Below are 27,214 nucleotides of genomic sequence, written 5' to 3'. Positions count from 1 at the left end.
CTTTCTGGGATAAAATACTGAAAATAAACTACTATCATTGCTCTTGACCAAAGTTCCAACTTTTCTGCTCTCTGTTTGTACATGACTAATCCATTACTTACGCTTGGAATCATTTCCGGCAGTATTTTTTTTTTTCTTTAAAAAATTGCAGTCTGTTATGTTGCAAACTGGTTAGGATGTTGCTTAACCCACATTTGTCTTATTAGTTTAGGTCTGACCCAATTGTAAGTCACTTAGTATTTCCCAAAACATACATGCAACAAACATTAACTACTCATCTATAATTAAAGGCTTGGTTCCAAGATACTGTGAGATGTAAGACTGATTACAAAATGACTGCATGCATTAAAGTTGATAATCTAATATGTTTTAATAAGCACGCTAATCTTTATATTTTTAGAGTGCAATTATGCAATTTTTAAAATTATGGGAGTAATTACTATATTTTTCTCCAGTTTTTTCCCCCAAACTAAAGTGTTTTGGAATAAAACCTTCACTTAGGCAGGGATTGTTGATTTGTCCTGTGTTTCTGGGTGGTGACAGCTGTCATTACGGAGAGAGGGGGGGGTGTTGTTAAAAGTCACACCGACGGCCCCCTAGATAGACCAACTGTGGCCCCCTGGCTGGTCCCTTATTGCAATGACCACACACAGACAGCCCACACATTGGCTAAGGTTCAAAATCATGATGTAAATGTAAATCATCATGTAAAATCTAGGACATCGATACAGTTTCTACACTATGCTGAGCATAAACTGCTGATCCAGAGCTTTACAAATCTCCTGCCACCTTCACTTTTGGGGTGTGCTCTATATCTTTCCTTCTGTCTCTAATCTCCACCCAAGACTCACAAGATCAGTAAATCCTGTCTCTGGAATGGGTTAATGATAACATTTCTTCGATATAACCCAGCGGATAAAACGATAACATAAAACAGAATGACATTTTGAGCGATAACATAAAACAGAGTGACATTTTGATGTAAATGTGTTCATTTTATTTACAAACCAGATTTACAGACACTGCAAAGAACACTAGGAGCACAAACAGGGGGGAGCAGAAAGCGATCATGGGGATTGAGAAGCCAAATTCATCACCGCTGATGAAATGAACAGAGAAAGCACAATCCAAGGGGCTAACATAACAGCTTCTGCCGGGGTGGGGTGGGGGGTAGAAAACAAATCGAGAAAAGGAGCGGGAGGGAAGTAGAGAGGCGAGCCGCGAAGAAAATGCTTTAGTCATGATACATTTTGAAGATACAGCTTTTGATGACGCCCATGTAACGGTCCCACACAACCTGATGTCTGAGGGGCAGAAAAAAGAGGAATAGAAAGAGTAAACTGTGAGTAAATGGAGCAAAGGGATACTGTAACTCTCATGACAAATTATAATTGTGAAATCTGTGTGAAGAGAGTAAATGAGGCAATCTTTGTCCACTCAATGTAATGGAGAGGTCTATGTTTCTTTTTTATGAATATCTCTTTGTTAAGCATGTAGTGGTGCAGGGCTGTGTAAACCGTTAACTACATTCCTGAGTGTTTGCATGAGAAACAAGGTAACTACAGTTTAAAAAATCAGGGGCGAGATAGGGTGACACCCACTGGTAGAAGGGACAACAATATCAGGGAGGATTTTAACATACAACTTTATGCTTGAGCAGCATTTCAGGACTGCCAAAGTGTATATCCTTATTTGGTTATTGGTTCGTTTCCCCAAAGCACTTGACAATATCATGACTGTATTTCAGGCATTAGGTTGCCCCCATGGGAATACGTAACCCTGGCAGGGCTGGTGCCGAATTTTACCTGATAAGCTTTCCAGAATAAACGCACATTAACTCACTTGAATGTGTCCAGTATGTGTGCAGAGTTGGTGTAGTGAGTGAGGTAGAGTTTCATGTCCGCAGCTGTCCATCTGTCTGAACGGCACGGCTCAATAAACTGAGGGAGAAAAAGAGGGAAGGAGGCGTTACATCACACCGTCTCAGAGCCAGACCGGAGCTGTGTCTGGAGATTTGTCTGTCTTTGCTTAAAAATGAAACTACTTTTTGAATAAAGTACACACCTTCTCGACAAGATCAATGAAGAAATCTCTGACATCTTTTGTGTTTGTTAACTTTGCCGCAATGTTGACAAGGCCTCTGGAAAGATTCTACAAAAACGGGAAAAAAACCACTGTTAACAGGCAAAACTATAATCAAAAGAATTTTATTTACAACTTCCCTTTTTCATCGCCTTTCACTCGCAGTTACATTTAAGATATGATGAGGGTTTGGAGTTTCTCACCTTGAAATTAGCCTCCATCTCATTAAAAGTTTTAGTTTTTCCCCTGAGGGCTGTACAGACCAGACTAAACAGAGAGACCAGAACACACAAATCAGGAGTAAGAGTGTGGATAAAATTACATTGCAATGTCAGTAACATTTTTCATTAATCAACAACAAATGGTGTAGGCTTTTGTGTTTGTGTGACCTTTTGTGTTGATCCAACAGATCTTTGTCAGTGATTAAAATCTTCAGCTCTTTCAGCTCTTGTAAAAACTCTTTATCAAGATCCACGTCCATGTCTTCCACCATGTTGTCTGTGATGAAAACTCAAGTCAGACACCGTCACATCACATTAACATATTGTTATTACTACTTACTCTTTTTATTTTGTTGCAGTCAGTTATTATATCATCACTCAGATTCTGCTGAACCAAATTAACCCTTTTTCATTTTTCTAGTTATTTACAAATTTGAAATGTGTCTTCTTTCCAATGGTGACCTGCAAAACCTGAAGGACCTCTGGTGGTCAACAGACCTCACTGACAGAGTCTCTGCTGTAAATGTATTATTCATAACACATAATTAACATCGACAGTGTAAAATGGGTTCTCGTGCGAGAGGTTTCAGCCTTCTGCACGTTGAGTCTCACTGTTGCCAATGTACGTTTTATATTTTTGTTTTTCTTGGATTTAATCACTCGTCTTATCGCTCTGTAACCCTCCAATTCAAACAAAGTAAGACAGTTGATTAATATACCTGTTACATAATTCATTAAGAATGTTATACGTGTCCTTTACATCTCAGTAGAACAACAGAAATCACTCACCGACTGCCCCAACTGTCCAGTTGTTGATAAGCAGCCCAGCACAGAAAGCAAAGTCCTGGAAAGTGAGATACTGCAACTTTCTCTTTCCCGTCTCAAAGCGATTGTTGGCAAAGAAAACAATGGCAGCATAATCCCTGAAACAAGCAGAGGAGGTATTACAGAGCTTATTAATTAAAACAAGACAATCAGAGTGCTGTTGTTTTCATTGGTGCAGATATCCTGAATATGATCTTTTTAAGTAATGTTTGGTTAAAATCATCTAACGTTACAATACCATATAGTGATTCATCATAAAAAACCGACATTATCAATACATTGTAAAATAAACCTGACGCAGCAAGGCTTGTTCCTCTCATGGATTACCTTGCAAGCTTGTCGGAAAGAAGAAAATGCTGACGTATGTTCTCCACCAGGGGTCCCTTAAGCTCTTCCACGACTTTGAAAACACGCTTGAAGTTGTCAAACTGGAATTAAAACACATGACGCAGGAGATTTACTAACGTGACTAGCGTAAAACCTGCAGAAGAAGTTGCAGAATAAATGACATAAATGCAGCTGTAATGGCCCTTTCACAACTAATAAACTGTCCCCGCTGCTCAACATTTTCACAAACTTCAGAAAAGCAGCTTGGTGAATTATGGAAACCTGTTATTCACATTTTGAGCATACAGTATTTTCTCACTTTTCTGCATTTGATGTCTCTCCTCATTTTATCAGAGTATAATCACTGGCCTGCTTGGGAGGCCTTTTTTTCCCCACTGTGTCACGTGGACACTAACAGTTTTAAAACTGATGATATGATACAGGGCAGAGTGCATTTTACCTGTCGTCTGCAGCTTTTCAGTGTAACATTTGTCTTGGCACCGATATCGTCCAAGTCTTTTTTGGTTCCTTTTGAGAGTTTCTTTCCCAGGACCTCACGGACAAATGCATCATCAAAGGCGTAGTATCTGGATAAGGAAACACAGATGCAAAAAGTGGAGAATAATCTCATCTGCCACGCCAGGGAACAAAATAAATAAGTGGGGTTGAATAAATAAACAAACACATGTTATGGTAACAACTATCTTGAGAGGAGAAGAACAAAGTTCAAGGCAGAAGCAAAATGTTCCAAAAGAGGAAAATACATGAGTCCTTAAATAAATGTTGACAATGAGAATGCAAAGCCTCCTGTTACTCAGATCAGATCAGAAGAGACGTTGGAATCACATCAGATAATTAAATGAGAAGAAATGAGAGTTTCATTGCCGCACCTCTCTATGAGCATGGCTTGTCGATGAGGTGGGATCTGGAACAGCAGTTGGTTGGCTAGTTTGGATGGACTGTGCAGCAGACGCTCACACATCTGGAAAGTCCTGTACTGGTCCATGGTGTCACTCAGCAGAACATCTGCACTCGCCTCAAACTCCTCCAGCACTCCTCCTTCCATCCGTACCTTCACTGCATCATTCACTGTTCATGTGGGTAAATCAAGACAAGCTTGAGTCACAGGGTTGGTGATCCAATCATGGCTAAAAAGTTGTAAAGTGTGCAATAAGCTATTCTAAGGAATGGTATAAACATACTGTAGCACTTTACATTGGTTACTAACAATCTGCATCACATGAAGGTGAATGTCACAGTATTGCTCCAGCTCATTAAAGGCTTCATAATGTGTTTTCCAGTTTCTTTTACATGTTGGATGCTTTAGGTCAGTGATTCTTAAACTTTCTGGCTTGTGACCCATTAAAACACATTTTTTAAATTCAGTACTGCTTGTCACACTTGCTATGTTCATTTTGTTACCATTTCAGCCAAAGAATGATGTTGGTAGGTCTGCAACTACCAATTACTTTCTTGTTCGATTAATCTGCCGATTATTTTCTTGATTAGTTGTTTAGACTTTGAAATGTTAAAAAATGGCATTCATGATATCTCAGAGGCTGCGGTGAGGTCTTCAAATAGCTTGTTTTGTCTCACAAATGGTCCAATTTGTTAGGAAATTCAATTAACTGTCATATGTGAAAAGAAAAAGGGAAAATCTTTACATTAGAGAAGCTGGAGCCATCTTATTTTTGGCATTTATGCTTGAAAAATAACTAAAACGATTATTTGAAAATTAAAATAGTTGCCAATTAATTTTCTTTCAAACAATTAATAGATTAATTGGCTAATTGTTGTTGCCTTCTCAGATTGTTTCATAGAACAGCTTTATAAGTGTGAAGAGCTAAAACTAAAGGCAAAAAGCAGAGAAAAGTCAAGACAAACATATCTTATGTAGCAGCAAAATCATGATAATGATCTTGAGACATCTCAGATTTATCTTGTGAACATTTAGGCGGTCCTGAGATGCAGCAGGAAACTAAAGCCAAACACCAGTCACACCAAGATTGTTCACATCTTTGGAAAAATTACTCCCAACACACCAGGAGTCTCTAGAAGCACCTCTACTCCTAATTTTGTCCAGTCTCCCTGAATACACCGTAATACTCAGAGACCCAGAATATTATAAATACATTGTGTGACCCACAGTACCTGTGTATCCATCCAACCAGAGCTGGTAGACCTCCTCATCCATGATAGTGGTGTTACCCACGAACACATCCAACTCTACTGCCATCTGCATGGAGGCAGAAGAGCAAACACAAGAGGGTCAGGAGATGTTAAACAGGAAGCGTTTAGCTCAAATAACCACCAACAAAATCAGCTGTCAGATTAGTTCAACACCATTTGAAGTGCTAAATACAGCCCGAAGGGTGCCACTATACCTTGTTTGGAGTGTTATCCCAACCAGTTTTAAGCTCCAAACTAAAGTAAAAGCTGACCTTTTAAGTTTACCGCAGCAGCCTAAGAGATAAGCTTAAAATTAGTTTCCATGGCTTCCTAATTAGCTCACTTCTTCCATTACATGCTAGCATCCAATGCTAGCTACGTCGCAAAGTTACCAGAATAAATTAATGACCGGATCTCAAAACGCTTAGTTAAGACCAAAATAACGTGTCGGTGTAATCAGGTATCTAGCATAAGTCTTTAAGTTCGTCTTTAAAGCCCGAACATACAATATATCAAATGGTAGAATCACTGTAGTGCTACTGTCAACAACAGCAGACGCTAACACATACTTCCGGTTTGTGACGTCACAGGAAAAGCTCAGCTGCAGTGTTGTCTCATATTTTTCTACATTAGTTATCTCCTCATTAAAGCTGTGAAGACATATGAATTGTGTCAGAAATGTAATATAAACAATATTTCATTTTTTAAAATTCTGCTTCATATATTTACTTTACATTATACATATTAAACCCTGGCTGTGTTGCACTTTTGTTATGATCCTGACAGTTGATAAAGATTTTTTAAAAAAAGAAAAAAATACACAACCTATTATTAATGCTGTATTCAATTGCTTTTATGTTGTGTAGGTGCAGATTATTGTTTAAACATCTAATAGCCTACAGCAGTGGCTCGCAACCTTTTTGGTATCAAGGACCCCCAAACTGATACACATCAGGCCGCAGACTCCTATTTAATAAGATGTAGTCTCGGGGGTCCCCATCTGATAAATTTTAGTTATTCCATAACTGTCTATACTGTATATCTGCAGATTAACAGTGAAGAGTGTGAAACCTATGAACAGAATGATCATCCTCATACATTATCTTATTGGTGTAAGTTCCAGTCAAAGAAATAATAGTGAAATTAAAATATCCTCCATATTTTGGGGACCCACTGGAACCCCTTCAAGGACCCCTTGAACCGCTGGCCTTCAGAGCCAATGAAGGTGTGTTTGTAGGCTTATATAACCTACAGTATGTAAACCTATGTAGTAAACCAAAACTGGCATCCGTTCACAAACTGTAAAATGATTATTACCACATATTCAATATTCACAGCGACATTAATGCGAATTTATGTGCGTTTCTTTGAAATGTTTACGTTTCAGTGGATGCTTTTGTTGTCATTTGTCTGCTACATTGTAACACGTTCGAATGTTCTAACGCTGTAACAATGTAGCAAAGATTCTGAGCGCGACTGTTGCTATGCAGCGTGTTCCAGTGTTCCAGTTCCAGTGATCCAGAGCTGACGTCACCACATCAATTCTGGCTAGACTTTTAACACAATTCAAAGATGAATATTGCTCCTAAATTAGGCCGACTGTTATTTAATACGTTACTGTCATTTATAGATTTGATCTTTTGTGCTTTTAGGTTCTGATTGTGTAATGAGCTTTACTGGACAACATCAGTAGGTGGATATAATGTGAGAGACAAACTAAACCATTGGACATCAATCTAATAGCCTATGAGACAAAAAAACACCGTGATTTTATTAAGACTCGATCAATTAAACTACACGTGATTTTAATCAGCGTTAGAGCATTAAAAGCACATAAATTTAAATCAGTGGTTCACAAAGTTTTCACGTCAAGGACCCCTAAACTGATACAAACGAGACCACGGACCCTCATCTGATAAGATTATTTGCTTTTAGATGTTTTATTACAGAAAGTGTATGAAACTCATGACCAAAAAATCATATATTCTGTCATTGTGTTACTTATGGATGAAATTGTAGTGAAAATAAATTATTCCCCTTTTGGCTGGGGACTCCCTGGAACCCCCTCAAGGGACCCCTGGGGGGATCCCGGACCCCACTTTGAGAACCACCGATTTATACAGTCATTATTAGGGAAAGCATGATAACATATTATCATAATTTTATTTGGTAGCGTGATACAAGCGATAAATGCACAATAGAATAGAACTAACAGTTTCTGGTCGAACTATCTTTCTATTATTTATTTATTTATTTTTATTGAATCTATTTATTTTGCATTCATTGTGTACCCCCATTTTTTAAACCAATCCTACCTCTTGAGTGACAGTGATTTGACTTCATAATGCAATTAGTGGTTAATAAACCCAATAGACTCAAAACTGGGGGCTATCCCTTTACAGTATAGACTCAAAACGAAAATGAACGATTATAAAGAGACTCGCATTACAGGCAATACAGCCTATTGTTGATCTCTGCCCTTTCATTTGTGCTCTTATAGTTATTTTCAAATGTGTCGGATCAGAGATAGGCCTCTGTAGGCTGTGAGCGCCGGGCCCTGTATGAGCTTTGCTTGCTGCGTGTACACAATCTGCCCTCTTTTCCTCCGGCGATTAATCTAAATAAATCCCTGTAAATCCCTCTCCTCTCCCTCCCTTTCTGTGTTTCTGCATGTGTCCTTCAAATTCACAACATGGGGGGAAAAACGACTCAGTCAACATGTCTTTTCTTCTCGATGCACATCGACACTCTCATTTCTAACCTCACATGACACCCTGATTCCGTCCCCAGCTCCCTCTTGCACGGTTAACACCCTACATTGTTATGGCCTCAGTGAAACAATGGAGGTGGGACACAGGGCGGAAGGATGTGGCTGAATGCCTCAGCATTAAACCCATGGAAAAAAGCCTGCAGTCACACTTTCCGCCAGTGCTGAAAAGAAACGAGTAGACTACAACCAGGAGTCACTCATGATACAACTATGATAGGCTATACTGTGCATTTCTACCTAAAGTGAACTCCAAAGGCATGTAGGGCCTGTTACTGTATATCTCATCATGCAAAGGTTTTGATTGGGAACTTTAATGTCTTATGTCATTTGTTTTTGAGGATGATGTCTTTCCAAACACAGAAAAACCCAGAGGAAGTGGCTTCCCACAGGCCTTTCCTGCTCATTTCCTTTATAGATACTGTTCATCTCTGGTGTTTTGATTTCATTGCATGATACATGTAAAAAAGAAAAATATATCTGTTTTTGAATCCAAATGGGGGCGCACAAGTTCCTCACTGAGAGAGCGCAATGAAGAGCAGCTCATCCTCACACATCTTGGTGTTTTTCTCATTTGTAGCGGAGCTCAGCTGGATCTCAGAGCAGCTCATTTTATTGTTTCTTGTATTATTATTATTATTCGTCATATTTGTGAAACGACCATGCTATAAAACCGGCTATGTCGAAGAGTCACTGGAAACCACTGAGGAAACCACAAATATGTGTGATTACAATCTGACCGACGTGTCAAAGCAGCAGGGCAGCCATCATAAAAAGTACTACAACATCCTGTGAGATCATTCAAAATAAAAGCATGACTGCGTCCAGACATCAGAGAGTAACGCAAAACGAAGGAAAGGAAACATTAAGAATAACTTGCACATATATAATTTAGTTAAATTGACATATTTTTTCGCAATACTGCCTCTCCTTTCATTAAAATTGTACATGTTGGTGCTTTTCTTTGAAAGATAGTGGCGCTTCACTGCCGGTAGTGCGTCAAGCTTGACGCGCAGCTCCCCGCTGAACGGAGTCACAGCCGTGAAAGTGGCGGAGGAGGCGGACATTGTTGTGGTAACAGTACAGCTCCAGAGGATGAGCAGAAATGATGCACTCAATTTGAGCGGATAAAGGGCGAGATTGGATTGTGGTTCATTTTTTATCTAATCAATTAATCGTTTGTAAATAAGAGGAAAGGAAAAAGCTGCTGCACCGTACGGACTCATCCTCTAGCCACCGGGGAACTGAGTTCATTCAGCCGAGGCGAGCGGAGCAGAGCCTGATGAGACGATGTCAGCGACGTAAAAGCCACAACATCTGCAGGGTGTGCATTCGAGGCTGCTGGATTAAGCCTCCGTGGATCGACCGGGCCTTTATACGTACATACAGCAAAGAGAGAGAGAGAGAGAGAGAAACCCCACGGTGCTTCAGTTGCCTTCAAAAATACTGCGAGAGGAGGTAAAATAAGGACAGTTGTATTCCTGGAGGCCTTTGGAGAACACAGCCTGCTGTTGAGAGGATGACAGATTGACATTAATGGAGGTTTGCGTGGTGCGTTTTCATACACGACCTCATTAAGGCATTATCCACGGAGATCAGACACTGGGTTCAGCACTGCGCCCACAAGAGGAGAAAGTATTCTAAATAAAGATATCACATGTGTCTGCCTTGATCTGGCCTCCGGTGGTAGCCTATAATGACTCCATATATGACATCTGGAACACACTGGATGATGATGAGGATGTGAGCACTGACACATTTCAGCGCTTTTAATAGATTCTCAGGTACCCCTCTTAGGTGTAGGTTTGTTTGTTTGTTTGTTTTAATATAAAATGGGTAGCGAAGCTGAGATGTTAAACAGGGAACTGTCAAAGATGTCTGACGAGGATTTGCTGGCGTGCTCCAAAGAGGAGCTGGTGAGCCGGCTGCGTAAAGAGGAGTCGGAGAAAATGTCAGCTCTCATCCAGCGCGGACGGCTGATAAAAGAGGTAAATAAACAGCTGCAGGGACACCTCCTTGAAATCAGGGAACTGAAAGTCATCAATCAGCGCCTGCAGGAGGAAAACGTGGAGCTGCGAGACTTGTGCTGCTTCCTGGACGACGACCGGCTCAAAGTGAAGAAGCTGGCCAGGGAATGGCAGCTGTTCGGGCACCACGCAGCCAAAGTGATGCGGGAGGACCTGGGCGGGTACTTGAAAAAGCTCGCCGACCTGGAGCGTATGCAGGACGGGCTGGTGAAGGAGAATTTGGACCTGAAGGAGCTGTGCCTGGTCCTGGAGGAGGAGTGCGTCAGTAGGAGTGACTCCAGTCCCGGAGGGTCAACCGAGCTAAACCTGCCCTGCATGGTGGCCCGGGACCTCGGGGACGGGAGCTCGAGCACAGGCAGCGTGGGAAGTCCTGACCAGCTTCACCTAGTGTGCTCACCTGATGACTGATGAAGATTGTGAGGACTTCTCCGACCTGAATATGGAAGCTGTAGACTAGGGGGTGAAGTGATTGGCAGAATGAGGAGCTTTGTCAGACAGTAAAAAATCAAATTGGTGCAAAAGCATTAGAGCCTTTTGAATGCTGCAAGATTTGTGTGCCATTAGGATTTGACTTGACAAAGATTCTACCACTACAGACATTTTCAGGACTTACAGAGACATTTAATAGATGTTTGCCACATGATAATGTATCAGAATTTTACAGTGTTTTTCTAATGAGTCTTCTGTTTTTTGGGGGGGAGGGTGGGATTCTCCTTTTTCAGTGGTCTGTTGTTGAAAAAAAGAAAAAAAATGGGACCAAAAAAGTGGGTCACATAAATTTATCTCATGCACTGGACTAGCCGACACTGGTAGAAAGAAGCCTTTTTTCTATTGCACTGGACAGCGTTACCATGGATCTTTAAATCACAAGATCTAAAGATTCATTTCAATCCAGTTTTGAGCCATATTTAGTCCACTGAATTCCAATAGCACTGAAATAGTTGTGATAAAAGAAAATATGAAACTATTTGATATTTGCTTTTTGCTAGATGCCCAATAATGTGTAATATTTTATGCACTCTCTCTTCCTCAGGACAGGATTGGAGTGCCATATGTGCATGATGATTGTCACAAAATTTGTACAGGCCTGTTAACCAGTCTGATGTGAAGGCCCTTCAGGTTTACTGTGGGTGGGGGCTGCTTAATGTGCATAATGTACATGTGCTAGAACCTGGGCAGAGCCAGCACACTTTGATAAGGTTTTGGATCAGACAGGATAGATGTCCTTGGACCTCACTCAGAGCTGAACTGAACATGCCTATGTTGTGTCACACACACTTTTTTAAAAATCCAACTGGAAACTCTTTGTAACAAACTGGAAGATCTACAAGTTTGAATGATTTCTATTCACATGGGCCAGAAAGCCGAGCTGTTTAAATTCACTTGTGTTACGTTTTTTATGACATTGTTGTTGTTGATGTTCAATTAGCATATCACAGAGTTTGTTTAAGTTGGCAAAGATCAGCTCTCTCTTCTGTAACTCATGCTTTGTATCTACCCTGTAACATTAGGGATACTTTTAACTTTGACCCTTCTTTATCTTGATTTATCTGTATTAACTAGCATTACTAACCGATTTCAGTTTAAATCATAGATAATGCACATGGATTAGAAAAGATTTATTTTGTCTTTAGCTGTTTATTGGTGGGCTATGCTCGTAGTGCATTGAAGAGCTTTAAATACAGTGGGTATGACACTCTGTGGTGTTTTGACCTTTCTTTGTGAGTCTGACTGTACAGAAACAAGCATTTATATTTACACAACACAGAATGAAGGATTGATTTCTGTGCTTGTTGTTGTGACCTTCGTGTCCGAATCAACCACACTTGATTGATGCGTCGCTCATGTCATACAGGGCTGACTTTATGGATGTTCATCAGTTTTATTTTTGGATCCCTATTTGCACAGTCTGGAGAGCTGGAGAGGGTAATGCTTTTACCCACTTAGTGATGGACAGACATCCTTTGACAGTAGCATACACACAGATTTCTTTTTTTTTAGCTCCCAAGCTCTCAATCAGACTCTCTTTCTGTCTCTGTCTCTCTCTCTAACCCCGTTTTAGCAGAGCAATCCAATGCCCTCTGAGCCATGTATGTATTAGCAAGAGATTCGCTTCATTTTTGGGAAATGGAGTAACAGAGGACACAGTGTTCACAGTTGAGGGGCATAGAGCGGTCATTAGAGTTTATGTTGCAGCCATCAAAACCCTTTTACTGACTCTCAGTATTTAAGAGCTGCAACTAACAATTATTTTCATGATCGATTATTCTGCAGATTATTTTCTCCATTAATAGATTAATCATCCAGTCTATAAAATGTCAAAAAAAATAGTGAAAAAACAAACCCAAACCAAAAGCTTTTCAGTTTGCAACAATATAAAACACAGAAAAGCAGCAGATTCTCATGTTGATTAAATACCTGAAATGATTAATTGAATGACCGATCAAGTAGATTTGTCTTCTGTATATCAATTAATTAATTAATTGACATCTTGTTTCAGTTCTACAGTATTGTGTGTGTATATATTCCAGTTTGTGTCAGCTGGTGTCTCAGTGTTCACTTTGCAAAATTGCACACTTAACATGATTAATTCTAAACTGAATCAGATGAATCTGTTGTTACAAAGATGCATTTCCTCGTGCTATTTGTTTTGGGATTTTTTTACAAATAATATTACACAATCACAGTTGTCACACAGTGATGAATCTTTGTTCTTTATTGTCTCTCAAACAGTACAATTTTGACTGAAGACAAAAGTAAGGCACTGCCCACCAAAACAATTCATTTGTCAGAGGAACTAAGAACATTATCAAAAATATATTACACTCTTAAAAAATAAATATGTGACAGTATGATCTATATTAACTCCTATGGTCCAGCCTTAGTGGTCAATTGTTTGCATAGACAATATCAGAAATTCTTAAAATACGCATAGAAAAAATAAGGACCTTTTATTTGTAAGTACTCTATTTTCCTTGGTGAGGACATATAAAGTGTTATATAACACGAAACAGTGTAACATGTCACTAAATACAATATCATGTAGACTTATTTTTATTAATATATTATTAGAGTTATCATATTCATTCCCAGATAGCTTTTATAATTTATATAATATATTCTGCATGCAATGTTTCAAACATACTCCTTATGCCACCTTACAGCTTTTAAAATCTGAAATATAAAGACTATATATTTAAAATATTCAAAATCTATAAAGAGTGTAATAATCATATCCTGATAATGCCGCAAATTTGCATTTTATCTAAGTGTAGAATTTACTTTCTAAAAAGATGAAATGAAGCAGATTCACACAGCTCACATTGAAATGGTTATCACAATCATCGTTTTCATCTCTGTCATGTTTCCCAGAGATCGTTTTTGTAACACACACACACACACACACTATGACTTAGACTGTGTCAGGACTGAACTTTAGTGTTTTCAGGATGACAGGGCCGTCAGTCACAGTGTGAGGATGGTCGGGGAGTGCAGGGAGTGATCTGATTGGTCACCGCTGCTGCTGCTGCGGCGATGAGCCACCCCACAAGGTTGTGGGGCTTGAGAATTGTGGACATTTCCCTGATGTGATGTAACGTGGGATGTGTTGGAGGTGCCAGCTTCTGAAGAGGCAGAAGGATAGGTGAAAATCATACTGGCCGTGAAGGGAGTGAGAGAGGGAGTGGATATGAGGACCGGGGTGTGGAGCGACTCTGCTTCAAAGGTAATAGCGGAAGCAGACGATGTCACAGGCTTGGTAGGGATGGTGATCTTTGGTTTGGGCTTCTCCATCTTTGTTGGCACTTTTCTTGAGGGTCCTGGTCTGCTGGAGTCTTCAGGCTCCATTTTGATGCCTCCTAAAGTGGAAAGTCCTGGGTTTGGGTCAGAATCTGAATCAGAGTCCTCTCTTTTACAAATGGGACGATGAGCCTCCAGTACCAGCTCGAGCTTCTCTTTCTCTTTTTGTAATTCAGCTATTTCCTTCTGCAAACTGGACTTTTCATCCTCCAGTTGGTCAGTTTCCTACACGGACATACAAACAGACATAATGTAAGCATTCCCTCATGCCCAGATTGAGATCTTATATTTCAAACATCAATGTTTTGCAGTTTTTTATAATGTACACTCACTTGTTGAAGTGACTCGGTCAGCTCCCGACGACGATTGCGACATTTTGCTGCCGCCAGTTTATTCCGCTCTCTTCTTACTCTCCGTCTCTCCACCTCTTCATGAGATAACTGATGAGAAAGAGGAGAAGAAGAGAATAAGGTTATTTGAACAAAATGAAATGCAAGCGTCAAAGTCTAAAGCTGGATTGCGTAACCATCTTGCTTTGGGCAAACAACAAATGTAAATACATCAAATGTACAGGGAGACGTGTTTGGAGTCCGCCATTGGCAACATGACACAGGAGAAATACTACCACCATGTGTCTACTCTTAGTCATCACAGTCATGGCGGCTGAATTACTTGGAAACGTCTGAGCTTTTGTGCCTTTGTAACACCCTAACTCTGACTACACCCAGTGCCCTACTGAATAATTACTGTTGGTCCAATGTTTCCCGCCCTTACAGGTTGATGAGTCACCCCTCAGACCCCAACGGTGAGTCAGGTGTGAGTCATAGAACATGACTTGCCCCTGTGAGTCACATGACATCCACTTCCTGTACCATGAAATTGCAACTCCAAGAACAAGACTATGACGTGGGATACATGCCAACGCGTGCCCGATGAAACACACACAAAAAATAATTGTATTGTGGTCGTGAGGAAAATGATGATGATCTTAAAAAGGTTAAAGTTGTAATGAATTGAGTCATTATAATTTCTATCTTGTTTGACATGTAACATTGCTCTGCTAACAAAAAGCAGATCTTTGCAAACAATGTGTCACAGGTGATCATTTCACTGAGTCAACATCGACTCAAAGTAAACACATCAAAGAACATAAACAGTGTGCACAACAGACTAAAGATTTCCTCTTAAATTATCTAAGAATGGAAAAATTATTTACATAATGTATTATGGAACATTACTAAGTAATCTTCCTGTTTCTGAAGAGAGTTAACTTGATTGCGAGGCTAAAGGAAATTGTGTCACAGAGTATTACAGGATATTACACCCTTGTTACACAGGCGTGATTGAGCCACTTTCCACACCCCACAATCTGGATTCCCACGAGGAAACATATCAATCACAAAAGGACTCCTGTCATTTTCTCTCAGGTTGACAACTCTCACTTTCCAAACAAACCCACAATCATCAGTGTTTCTTCAAAAGATGTTTTTTTTTTATCAGTATATACTTTCAGAAGATTTCAAACTTTGATATTTTAGGATTTCTTACATGATCATCGGCCCTGCGCCTTGTTGAAGTCGTAGTGTTTGCAGCTGCTCTTATGACTCCTGGTCTGAGAAAGTGGGATTGGGAAGGTGGTGGACCCAGCGGCCGTAACCCTGAGAGGGAAGGGTAAGGAGGTACTGGAGATTGTGAGGGACCTGGTGGATGCATGAGGGAGGGCTGGACCAGCCACTGGAGGTCTTGGTTGGTTGTGATGGCATTGAGGCTTGGTACAAATTGACTGCCAGCCATGGTGAATTTCTATGAAAAACAGATTAAAAAGAAAATAAAGTTGTGGAGGTGGAGGGTCTAAATCCAACACTTGATCAATAACAAAACACATGGTTTCACAGGTCTAAATTCAAAGTAATTAAAGTAAAACATGCCTAATGGTGAAAAGCATCATTATTATGTATCTGAGGTGGCTTTTGTTCTTCTATTAGACACATAGCATAACAACAACTTGTAGAATACTTTTTAATTAATATTTTTATTAATTATTTAGATTCCCTCCATTAGAGGGACAAGATGACTCAGAAAACAGCTAATACTTACAATCAACCACAAATAAAACATTTCTTATTCTAGACACAGAAATTACATATGATATAACAGCAGTATTACAGGTTTATTACTTTATTATAGCCTGACTAACTTTTTTTTAACTTTTACAGTTTAGATTATGTTCTATTACACTGATGTAAGCTAAACTGTAAAAGTTACGCCTAACTAGGATAGCCTTTAGCTTAGTCAAATGAAGGTAGACCTACCTGCTCCTGTTGTGTAGTGGAGGTGCTGGTGCTTCCCAGGGATACAGAGTTTGACCCAGACGCGCCTCCTGTGTACGCTGGGTTGTCTCGTCCGTGGCTCCCAAAGTTTCGATACATCCCTCCTGCTTAAATAAAACAGAAAATGATTTCCAGATGGGGCTATATAGCCTTCAGGTCTCGCGAAATTACTTTCGAGATGAGTCTCGTTAGTGAATTCAAACTCTGGGCAAGCCCACCTTATTGCGGTATATCGGTAGAGTCCAAACGGGCACGTCTTGAAGGGGGAACAAGGAAGGAAATGCCGCCTCGCTTTTTTTCAAATCGCCCGAAAACGTCTAAAAACGACTCTCAGCACAACCTCTCGTCCTTAGTCATACACCTAGAAGCCAAAGTCTGGAAATGATTGTGAGGTTGTAAACTCTTAAAGCGGCACTATATGTTCGCCACGCCCCCCAGTAGTTACGGGAAATAGTGCTGTCTGGAATCTCTCACGAAGTTCACCACGTGGGTATGACGTCATTGCCCATATATGGTGAGGATTTCCTCTTAAGAGTAACACGGGATCCCTCGCACAGAAGCAGCTTCACCTCATGGTGTGATACCACAAGTTTACTGTACAAGTGCTGTATTTGTGTTTTCTGATGGAAATAATACTACAATTTCCTTCTCTGCTGGTATTTTAATAACATTCTATTGAAGCTAAAGTAAAAATGTAGGTAGCAAATATAAAATGTACTTCACTGAAATTATTGTATTTACTATATTTTTAGAAGGGAAGATGTTATTGGGTGTGACAATTTCAATGAGCTGAGCTGATAGAAGTCACATAAGACTAGTTTTAAAAAAGCTGAGAGGACCATGTTCATTATTGTTTATAGTGGAACTTTTTTTATATTACAGAAAGGTTGACTACTCCTATATTGTTTGATGCAAATGGACCCACAGTTTTTCCATTTCCATAGCTAATGGAGTGTTGACAACATTTATATTCAGCAATATGTCATTTCACCTGCAGATAAAAGTGAATGACCCACAATGAAATTACTGGGTTTAAATTGATACTGTAAAGCATCATACATACATTTTGTGAAATAAACTAATCTTTAATCATTAACACAATATGAATATATGTTTTATTTATTAAATTTTATTATTTCCAACTTAATTTTTTACTTTAATATTTTTCACTCTGATTTTCATCTGCAGTCTCTGGGCAGATTGATGTTATACATTGAAAGAAACAAGATATACAAAAAGCAGGCAAAACAACAACAAAACACACCAACTTACATTTCTAGTTTTCATTTTCAGATCCTTTTCAGAAGTTATAAACCTATTGAAATGATGACAATATTTGTAATGAATGTACACCACTTTTGTAAAAACATAATCTGGAAGCAACTCTTGTTTTTTATCACATAACTATCTGAATTATTTTATTTAGGGGATTCAGTGGATGACTCGCTACAGTTGTTCTTGTAATGAGGGGAAAAACAGCATGAAGATAGAGGAAAAAATGCTACTTCTATATTGTTATAGTTGATATATTATTATATATGATAACAATTTGAAGATTGCATACAGGCATGATTATTAAATAGATGATGAAGTGTGGGCAAAGCTTGGCTGCATGTGCCTAATTGTGTGGAGGTTGTTGGCAGTCACTCTCCCTTTACAAACCACATCAATGTGCATGCATGCCTGTGGAGATGAGTCAGTCGAGTGCCACAAAGCTGCTGAATTATTTCACCATCCGTTTCAACGGCTGTTTTTTACTTGCAGGCACAATATAGCACCTAGTAAAGATTCAAAAAATGCATGGTGTAGATTCAGTAAGCTTAGTCTGTCACAACAGCTGCTGACCTTGCGCTCCCAAAGGACAGAGTTCCCGGCATGGGCTGATTTCTCTAAGCTGCTGAATGTCTCATATTACTGCTGATGCTCCTCCTGGGAGTTAGGATTGTCAATTTTTTGAAAGAGTCTATCAGTGAATTGCAAAGACAATTACTAGTCAGCTAAAAATACTCTATTTAGGGGTAAAGAAAAAATATATAGCGCAGATTAAACATCTTCATCTATACAGAAACTGAGATATTGTACTGTAGGCCTCCATCTCTTCATGATTTATGAATGAGAATAGTGAAACTGCTGGGAGCATGACACTCTACAAGGCTTATACCTGTTGCTCATTGACCCATTTGACTGCTGAGTCTCACGTGTCAGATTTCAACAATATTACACCCTGTAGTAATGAGGACACACATGCAGGATATTTTTTCCATATGGTTGATGGTATCAATGAAGGAAATATGGAGTAAAGGTGAGCGTCAGATGACTAAAGCTTCAGGAATGTAAAGATGACACAGCTACAGTATGTCTCTAATTGAGACATGCCATAACATGTTGGACACCTTTTTGCCTGCGCTTGCACTTCCACTCATCCACTAGCTGTTTCTTTAATATTTTATTTGACCAGGAAAGGTCTGCTGAGCACACATGACCAATCTGATTAATTAAAACAATAATTCATTTTCATGTTGAAATATGTGTTCACATACAAGTGTGTTGTTGTTTTCTATTTTCCTGCACATTTTCCCTCCAAAAGTTAGCATTCTTTGGGCGTTTGAAGGAAGTTAACATTCCATCACATTTTACTCACCCTAAAAAACTCCTCATGTATTCACATTACTCATCCACACCCACACACACACACAAACGTGCTTCACAGAGCATAACGGCATCTTCATACCACATACACTTAAATCTATTTGATTTAGTGGGTGTTGCAATTTACGCCTTGTCAATTCATGCTTAAGTACTGTGGGCAAACCTAGATAATCTTACTGTGATTGTTCAGTGCAGTTTTGAACCAGTCTGTGCCAGGACAGTATTGATTGTCCTGATCATGAATTGCTGAAGTAGTGTTGACATACAGTGAGTAAAGTATATGTCATTGCTATGCCTATTGCCTTCAACGGTGACAATATGAATAAATTGTGTCTAAAGAACATTAGTATGACATAAAATATTACAATGATCCACATACAAAACTGTAGACAGCACTTAAAGAGTATGGTCTAGACCTGCCCCATGTGAAAAGTGCCCTGAGATGACTTTTGTTGTGATTTGGCACTATATAAATAAAATTGATTTGAATTTAATTGAATTGGTGTCAGGTTTGCGGTATTAGCCGTGAAATGTTTTCAATTATCTGAAGTAAAAGTACTCGTTCTGAAGCATGATCCCTTCAAATTTTCATTTAAATAACAATATTGGCATTAAAATGTACTCAAGTATCAAAAGCAAATGTAAGTTATGATGTAGAGAGGCGCTTCAAGGCGCTGGAGATGTCTTAATGAGGAAGTAGGATTGCAGCTGCTCCAGGTGGAGCTAAATTTAATTTTGGGGATACTGTTAAGTAGTTTACTGTTTTACAATTTTATCATATGTTCTGTTTGCAAAATTGTAATCTGAAAAGTAACAAGTAATTTCAGCCTTGTGGGATAAATGTAGTGGAGTTAAAAGTGCAATATTTCCCTTTGAAATGTAGTGAAGTAGAAGTACTCTTTGATTTCTGGTGAAATATTGGATCATTTGAACATTTTATTGAAATGAAACCATGTGAGAAGTTTAGAGGGAAAAATCACTACTTGGTGGAGCTGTTAACAAGTCATAGACATCTGAAATGTGACCCCGACTACACCCTGCTTTTTGTAATGCATCAAAAAGGTTGAAAACCACTGGTTTCATCTTTAACAATGTGTTGTATTTTAAAAGCTTGTTATATTATCCATTGTGACAAATCTTCATCTGAAAAGTAACTAAAGCTGTCAAATTAATGTAGTGGAGTAGAAAGTACAATAGTTCCCTCTGAAATGTTGCAGAGTGGAAGTATAAAGTAGTATAAAATGAAAATACTCAATAAAACAATTTTGAGATACTTGTAGTACTTGTAGTACCTCAGAATTGTAGTACAGTTACTTTCCAGCACTCTGTAAATGATGTGTTGTTGAGCTGCTGTTTCAGTATATCTGCTGGTTTGTTGGTTGGTATTTTCTGCTCAGAGTTGGCTCCATGAAGCTTAAATGTAACCTACCTGCTGTTCCCACAGACAGTTAAGAATTGGAGAGGAAATAGGAAGCAAACTAACATTCAGACATGGAAGTACTAGTCTTAGCTGTGTGATAGTGTTACTGTGTACGTCAGGTTGTGTACTTACATGGTTTTCTGCCACGCAGGCACCGTGGATGGGAGGGACTAGCCGAGCAGCCTGATAGCCACGTAGCAACGTTAGCTGTGTAGGTAAGTGGTCTTTTATCCTCATGATTTACTTCATAATCAAAACATTATCCATTAGACAAGTTGTGTGGGCATTTGTAACTCTACTGTTGATTATGTTTATGTCTCCTGGCCTGTTCAGCCGAGTATCAGCTGAAAATATGATGCTATTAACTTAGCTCTCCTGGCTAAGTAGCTAGCATTAACTGGCAGCAGAAGTGGTGAACGGTAAATAAGTTTATACGTAGGTTAGCTGAGTCAGAGTTAGCATAAAAGTGTTACAAACCAGGCTCTTGTCATTTAATTCTAAGCAATGTTAGCTCTGGGAGAACATCCTGGTGCTTTGTATAGCTAACAGATGTTAGCTAACAAACAGATGTATCCAGTTAAATATAAGCTGCTGTGTAGCTAGCTAACGTGTCACTGTTTTTATTTCAAGCTAACGTCAGCGATAGATAACGTTACAATGGACCTGCCTCATCATGGATACCGAGCAAGTAAGTGGAAAAATGAATCACCATCATCGTTTTACAAAATTTTGCAAAATATCCTCTCACAGTGTCTACTTCCTATTTGCTTACTGTTGCAATACCCATTGTGCTGACTACTGCTGGTGTTCTTCATCTGACTGGCTTTATACACTAAAATTAATGTAATCAGTATCAGCACTGCAACAAATCATAGCGTCATGAAGGTTATGATGTCCACTCTCACTGATATACATGGGGTTGAAAAACTCCTTTCATTATAATGCAATACAATTCAACAGCATCACAAATTAGAGTCTACAAAATGACCGACACGTTGCACCTCTCAGAACATTTTTAGAGCTGCAACTATAACAATTAATCAGCTGATTATTTTCTCACTCAATCGTTGGACCAGACAAATGTCAGAAAACAGAAAAACGCCTGCTACCATTTCCTAAAGCCAAATGTAACCTCTTCAGAAGTCTTGTTTTGACAGTTAACAATAATATAAAACAAAGAAAAGCAGAAATTTCTCATAATATGAGAAGCTGAAACAAGAAAATGTTTTGTATTTTTACGTCAAAAAATGGCTTAAATGATTATTCAGTTATCAAAATAGGTGGCAATTGATTTTCTGTTGATCAACTAAACGATTCATCATTACCACTCTAAACATTTGCCACAAAAACTGAACCTTATAACCATATAACCAATCATGGAGACCAGATTATATGCAGGACTGTTGTATTACACTGTGTTAGGTTTGGCTAACTTTACCCAATAAACTGGCAACTGAGTGAAACTTCAGAAATCTTCAAGGACACAATCATAGTAGTTTACTAAGGGCAATTTTAATAATGGACGTGGGTCTATTTCTGGAGTGGTAAAATGAAATGAGCAAGAGATAATTTTAGCTTGCTCACTTATGTAAAGAGCTTTGTCTTGCTTTAGAAAAGACCTGATATGATTGGAAGGCTTTAAGGGATATGATAAAGCTAGTAAATGCATGAGACATCATGAAAGTTTTTAGATTTCCTTTGATATGAAGTCAAATGCCCCTCACTCATGTCCATGTCATGCCCATCTTTTCCCAGCTAAGCCGAGAGCTCGTGCAGCTCCCCCTGGTGCAGAATCTGTCCTGTTTGATGATACCAGCTCAGCAGCACCAGCAATGAACAGTCAGGGATACTACACTCCTGGGTACAATATGGGAGGGCCCTCAAATGACATGCAAGGAGGTATTGGGGTGAACAACCTGTTTGCTGACCCAATGGCCAACGCTGCCATGATGTACGGCTCGTCCTTAGCCAACCAAGGAAAGGATATGGTAAACAAAGAGGTGAGGAACAGCAGGTTGTGGTCGAATGGGGGGGATGGGGTGTTAAACAAATAACACATAAATAAGGTCAAGGTCTGGGTTGGGTGAATGGCACCACTTTGCTGACATGATAATGTGATTCAATCACAAGTGGAGAGCTTTGAACTCTGGTTTAAATGCATCCCAAAACACATATTGAAGCATTTACACTAGGTTTGAAGTTGTGCTGATGCTGTATGACAAAGCACGCAGATCTAGACACAGTCTTACTTTTAAAACATGTGATATTAAGTAAAAACAGAAGCACAGAGCAATCACAAACATAGTGATTTGGTTTCCAACCATGTAAAAGCAGATGATGTTTTTCTCCATCTGGGTGGTTATCTTTTTACCACTGTATTTAACCTCTTCACCAAAAAGTGATTATTTCCTTTATAGAGTCATAATTTAAAGCTTTTGATGTGTTCTTTCATCGGCAGTCACCTTCCAGGAGAAGTCTAATACTTCCAGGCTTTCAGCTACTCGCCATTGCTCCTCTAGCTGATCCAGAGCATTTCTTATAGTTGAAACTTTAATGTATACATGTCACTTTTTAGTAGACAGGTTTTCAATCAAACAGTCCATTTTCTAATAATGTCCTCCTTTCCAATATCAAGTAACAGTTATTGAATTTCCTCACCCAGGAATAAATGGTGAACAGTTTCAATGAAAGTATTGAGAGTGGATGACACATAAATAAAACAGATGTTGTTTTACTGGATGAGCAACTTTAATACACAGGTGGTTCAAAGTATATTCTGGGTTTCAAGCCAAAATGATGCACAATCCTGAGCGCAGGCAGAGCCTTCTTTCAAAATGACTATGAGTCAGCTGTATTTATTAAGTTTGGCTAGACATACGCTTCGCATCTGTTAAGTTAATGTTTGCACTTCCTTTGTCTTTCAGATTGGAAGATTCATGTCTGTGAACAAACTGAAATACTTCTTCGCCGTCGACAGCAGATATGTGTTGAAGAAACTTATGATCCTCATGTTCCCTTACACACATCAGGTAATCAGAGCCTCATCCCATCAGACTTTGTCCCACATCAACGTACAGCATGACACAATATTTAATAGTTAAAGACATGCATGATAATTTTCTCTGGTATCATGTTTTCAACCACTTATCAGCCACTTTATCACTGGCAGAGGGAGTGTCAGGGTTTATTTGTGAACATCATAATGCTATGATTGCCAATGCGGATATAAAAGCACACTGAGCTCAGTTGATTCCCACACATAACTTATTCAGATTGTAAATTAAGTCACCACTCTAAACATTCTGTGCCCTGATAATGTACAAACTACACAGAGTTCAAGTCTCCTTATAAGACCAGGGTCATATTGTTTTCACAAAACATTTGTAATGTTAGTATAACCTGCATAAAGTACCTCATGACTTGGGTTTACATAAAGTCTGGTGATATTCTATTTTTTCTTACTGTCAACAAATTCCAAACAATAAAACTAACTAATTAACCCTTTTAACATGTTGTCTGTCTAACCCGAGGCTGTTATAGCTTATTCCTCTGTTTGAATTGATGTCACAGACCTGTCCTGCTGCTGTGAATATAAAGTAGTGCCCTAAATCCGCGGCTGAAAATAGTCCAACAAACACTTGATTGGAAACATAAGTAATGTTTGATTCAGAAATGATTCAGCCTGTTTAAAAAATAAAACTATATACTTCTGACCTGTTCTTGAAACATCTTTATTAGGAATGAATGGCTTTGAGCCTGAGTGCCACAGACAGGTTAGGAAAGTTGAAAAGTAATGAAAGATGGACTGAAGAAGTTTCGGTTTTGGTCATTTGATGGGATTTGTTAACAACAAGAAAAGTACAGAATATGGCCAAACTTATTGTTTAACTTATATAGTTTTAAGTGTAAGATCTTAGTCTGTATTCACTCAATTCTTACTTAAAATGGATCATCTACCACTGCTGTTGCCCCTAATTTATCACTGACCTTATCAAGCTTAAATTAACTTTCATATATATATGTGATTGTATAAACTATTGTACTGGTTCATGCTAGCTAAGCTATTCCATCTAGTATCCCCTGCAGCTGAAAAAAGGGCAGCAAGCATCATTTCAGTATAACACTGTAGGGCTGAACAATTAATCTAAATTTTTATCGAAATCGCAACAAATATTGTGCCTCCTGCAATTTTCAAATCGCAGGAGGCACAATATTTGTTTAAAGGAGAAATGTGTGTCAAAATACCATTTTAAATTAAATATTATGCTACAGAGATGTCCTGGCTGACAACATCATATTCTACAGACTTAAGAAAACATCTTTGTCTGGCACAGATTCCCGCAATAATCACACCATCATCATTTTAATATGTTTTTCAATGAAAATGAGAATAATGATGTAAAAATTATCATTCCCTCTAATATCACAAATGATAACGCAATCGAAATAGAAGTTAAAATAATTTCAATTTGACTTTTTCAAAATCATTCATCCTAATAACACTGTTATATAGAGATGTTACATATTCATACTGTGTTTGTGGACTCTTTGTAGGATTGGGAAGTTCGTTACCATCGGGATACTCCATTGACTCCAAGACAGGATGTGAATGCACCTGATCTTTACATACCAAGTAAGTAGAACATTTAACTTCAGATGTGTATAATTAAACTTTGGGATGCTTGTACAATATGATAACTTTCCTTTTCCTTTTGTCTTTAGCAATGGCTTTCATTACCTACATTTTACTTGCTGGAATGGCTCTTGGCATTCAAAAAAGGTGATATATTCATAAATTCTTCCTTATCTAATTTTATTTTATGACACCCACTAAATGTGTAATAAATAAATAAATAAAATGTGTAATAAGTTAAATAAATCAGGACTGTGTTTGTTTTTGTGTGAAGGTTCAGTCCAGAGGTGCTTGGACTGTGTGCCAGCACTGCCCTCGTGTGGATCATCATCGAGGTTTTGGTGATGTTGTTGAGTTTGTACCTGCTGACCGTACACAGTGACCTCTCAACCTTTGATCTCATCGCCTATAGCGGATACAAATATGTTGGGTAAATATACATTAAAAATACATATATTGAGGGTTACGTTTATGTCAGAGCGTTAACTCAAATGGGTAACTAAGTAAAATAACTGCTAAATAAAAGGTGTAAACAAAATGATCAGCTCAGAGGTTTAAAGATAGTTTTGTAGGTGAGACATTTTAATATATAACCAGATTTACGGTAACTACATTAATTGATGCTGATGATGTAGTTCTAGATATTATAAATACTCTTGTATGTGTCTTTCCTCTAGGATGATCTTCACAGTGCTGTGTGGCTTACTGTTTGGCAGTGACGGTTATTTTGTGGCTCTCGCCTGGTGTTCTTGTGCCCTCATGTTCTTCATTGTGAGTATTTGGAGTCGTCATCAACATCATCCACTATATTTATAGGTCGGAAGTATGTTATAAAACAAAACCAAATCACTGGACTGACTAATTTCTGTACAGTACAGTAGGAATGAGAGCATGTGATCATTACTCCACTATAAACTGGACCAATTTTATTTATTTTTTTAACAAATTATCTTTGAATAATCTGGTCAAATGCATTTTTGAAAGTTTCTGCATCAAAATATTCAACATACCATCTGGCAAAACCTGCATACTTTTTTTATGTTATTTAACACCACACAAGCATAGTTATAAGCTGGTGAGAAATAGAAGGAAAAACTGTTAACCTCTTTTGTTGTTTTGAACAGATGGAGCTTGATGTATTTATTTTACATTTGTTTCTTTTCTATTTTGCCATTGAGCCTGAGTTGCAGGTTAACACACGTTTCGATCTCCACAGGTTCGTTCTCTGAAAATGAAGATCCTCCCTTCACTCTCATCAGACTCCATGGCAACTGGATCAAGTGCCAAACCCCAATTTCGCCTTTATATCACTGTGGTCACAGCTGTCTTCCAGCCAATCATTATATACTGGTTAACCTCTCACTTGGTCAGGTGACTGTGAGGTGTTTAAGAACCCAAAGTCCAAGTGTATTGGACCCAAATAATGTGGTTGTTGAGGTTCACTGTTTGTACACCTGCCTTTCTACGCTCTTTTGTCAGTTAACTCAAAACATATGTAGACAGTGTTGAGCTGCTGTGTGTGTTAGATGGACATGTTCATAACGAAATGGTGTCGTCAATTTAACCAGAAAGTATGAGACAGAAAATGTCACATCAGGAGACTTTTGTTTTCCACCGTGAGTGTACAGTGATACTGACAAATGCTTATTTTTGGCCACCTAACTTTGAAGACAAGGGCTTTTATTGTAAGATTTGTTTAATCATAACTCCAATTCAGTTCAAGTTTCCTTTTTATATGATGTCCCTGGACATACTTCACAGTATTTACACAAACACACATACACAAACACAAACATACATTACACACATGATTCAAATATCATTTTTCTGGTATGTTAATGTTGCTGCATTATTTCCCTCTTTTTGTGTGAATCCTGGATATTATTTATCTAAATTTCACAAAGCATGACAATGTTTGGAATTTTTGTAGAAAAAAATAAATATATTTAGCTTTGTGTATTCAACT

The 27,214-nt window shown here is 38.6% G+C and overlaps 4 protein-coding genes across 8 annotated transcripts; 2 read left to right on the top strand and 2 right to left on the bottom strand.

Moving 5' to 3' along the window:
* Nucleotides 1–960: 960 nt before the first annotated feature.
* On the bottom strand, nt 961–20,825 carry fibpa (fibroblast growth factor (acidic) intracellular binding protein a). Of its 3 annotated transcripts, none has more exons than XM_044364628.1 (11): nt 20,748–20,825; nt 5,607–5,691; nt 4,346–4,544; nt 3,916–4,042; nt 3,456–3,556; nt 3,093–3,226; nt 2,472–2,580; nt 2,286–2,349; nt 2,065–2,151; nt 1,843–1,940; nt 961–1,304 (listed from the first exon to the last, which is right to left on the bottom strand). In XM_044364628.1, the coding sequence occupies exons 2-11, from the start codon at nt 5,689–5,691 to the stop codon at nt 1,235–1,237; spliced, it is 1,074 nt and encodes a 357-aa protein (XP_044220563.1). In that variant the 5' UTR covers nt 20,748–20,825; the 3' UTR covers nt 961–1,234. The 3 variants fall into 3 exon arrangements, with proteins under 3 accessions (XP_044220563.1, XP_044220562.1, XP_044220561.1); XM_044364627.1 differs by lacking the exon at nt 20,748–20,825 and adding an exon at nt 5,840–6,217; XM_044364626.1 differs by lacking the exon at nt 20,748–20,825 and having other exon boundaries at nt 5,607–5,697.
* Nucleotides 9,341–10,987, top strand: ccdc85b (coiled-coil domain containing 85B). The gene has a single exon (XM_044364634.1). It carries the CDS (start codon nt 10,224–10,226, stop codon nt 10,824–10,826), a length of 603 nt encoding a protein of 200 aa, XP_044220569.1. The 5' UTR covers nt 9,341–10,223; the 3' UTR covers nt 10,827–10,987.
* On the bottom strand, nt 13,831–17,518 carry fosl1a (FOS like 1, AP-1 transcription factor subunit a). The gene is made up of 5 exons (XM_044364629.1): nt 16,765–17,518; nt 16,529–16,650; nt 15,765–16,019; nt 14,549–14,656; nt 13,831–14,441 (listed from the first exon to the last, which is right to left on the bottom strand). Exons 2-5 carry the CDS (start codon nt 16,643–16,645, stop codon nt 13,884–13,886), a joined length of 1,038 nt encoding a protein of 345 aa, XP_044220564.1. The 5' UTR covers nt 16,646–16,650; nt 16,765–17,518; the 3' UTR covers nt 13,831–13,883.
* On the top strand, nt 20,556–27,212 carry yif1a (Yip1 interacting factor homolog A (S. cerevisiae)). Of its 3 annotated transcripts, none has more exons than XM_044364632.1 (10): nt 20,556–20,573; nt 20,767–20,830; nt 21,246–21,303; nt 22,371–22,615; nt 23,540–23,644; nt 25,170–25,248; nt 25,338–25,395; nt 25,523–25,678; nt 25,926–26,019; nt 26,465–27,212. In XM_044364632.1, the coding sequence occupies exons 3-10, from the start codon at nt 21,273–21,275 to the stop codon at nt 26,621–26,623; spliced, it is 927 nt and encodes a 308-aa protein (XP_044220567.1). In that variant the 5' UTR covers nt 20,556–20,573; nt 20,767–20,830; nt 21,246–21,272; the 3' UTR covers nt 26,624–27,212. The 3 variants fall into 3 exon arrangements, with proteins under 3 accessions (XP_044220567.1, XP_044220566.1, XP_044220568.1); XM_044364631.1 differs by lacking the exon at nt 20,556–20,573 and adding an exon at nt 20,625–20,642; XM_044364633.1 differs by lacking the exon at nt 20,556–20,573 and having other exon boundaries at nt 20,771–20,826.
* The last annotated feature ends 2 nt before the right edge of the window (nt 27,213–27,214 follow it).

The sequence above is a fragment of the Thunnus albacares genome, chromosome 10, assembly GCF_914725855.1.
Source record: "Thunnus albacares chromosome 10, fThuAlb1.1, whole genome shotgun sequence".
NCBI classification, from domain to species: Eukaryota; Metazoa; Chordata; class Actinopteri; order Scombriformes; family Scombridae; genus Thunnus; species Thunnus albacares.
This window is presented reverse-complemented; position numbering and strand designations above follow the sequence as displayed.

Bases quoted from the DNA above. Each gene is read 5' to 3' on its own strand.
- fibpa (XM_044364626.1), bottom strand. From the start codon at position 5,697: ATGCAGATGGCAGTAGAGTTGGATGTGTTCGTGGGTAACACCACTATC. The intron at 2,581-3,092 runs GTGAGTGATTTC...TTTTCATCACAG, and splicing joins CTGGACAGTTGGGGCAGTCG to ACAACATGGTGGAAGACATG. The intron at 2,350-2,471 runs GTCACACAAACA...CTCTCTGTTTAG, and splicing joins CTGTTGGATCAACACAAAAG to TCTGGTCTGTACAGCCCTCA.
- ccdc85b (XM_044364634.1), top strand. From the start codon at position 10,224: ATGGGTAGCGAAGCTGAGATGTTAAACAGGGAACTGTCAAAGATGTCT.
- fosl1a (XM_044364629.1), bottom strand. From the start codon at position 16,645: ATGTATCGAAACTTTGGGAGCCACGGACGAGACAACCCAGCGTACACA. The intron at 14,657-15,764 runs GTAAGAAATCCT...CTTTCTCATCAG, and splicing joins GGCGCAGGGCCGATGATCAT to TTATCTCATGAAGAGGTGGA. The intron at 14,442-14,548 runs GTGAGTGTACAT...ATGTCCGTGTAG, and splicing joins TGACCGAGTCACTTCAACAA to GAAACTGACCAACTGGAGGA.
- yif1a (XM_044364632.1), top strand. From the start codon at position 21,273: ATGGACCTGCCTCATCATGGATACCGAGCAA. The intron at 22,616-23,539 runs GTGAGGAACAGC...TTTGTCTTTCAG, and splicing joins AGGATATGGTAAACAAAGAG to ATTGGAAGATTCATGTCTGT. The intron at 26,020-26,464 runs GTGAGTATTTGG...CGATCTCCACAG, and splicing joins GTGCCCTCATGTTCTTCATT to GTTCGTTCTCTGAAAATGAA.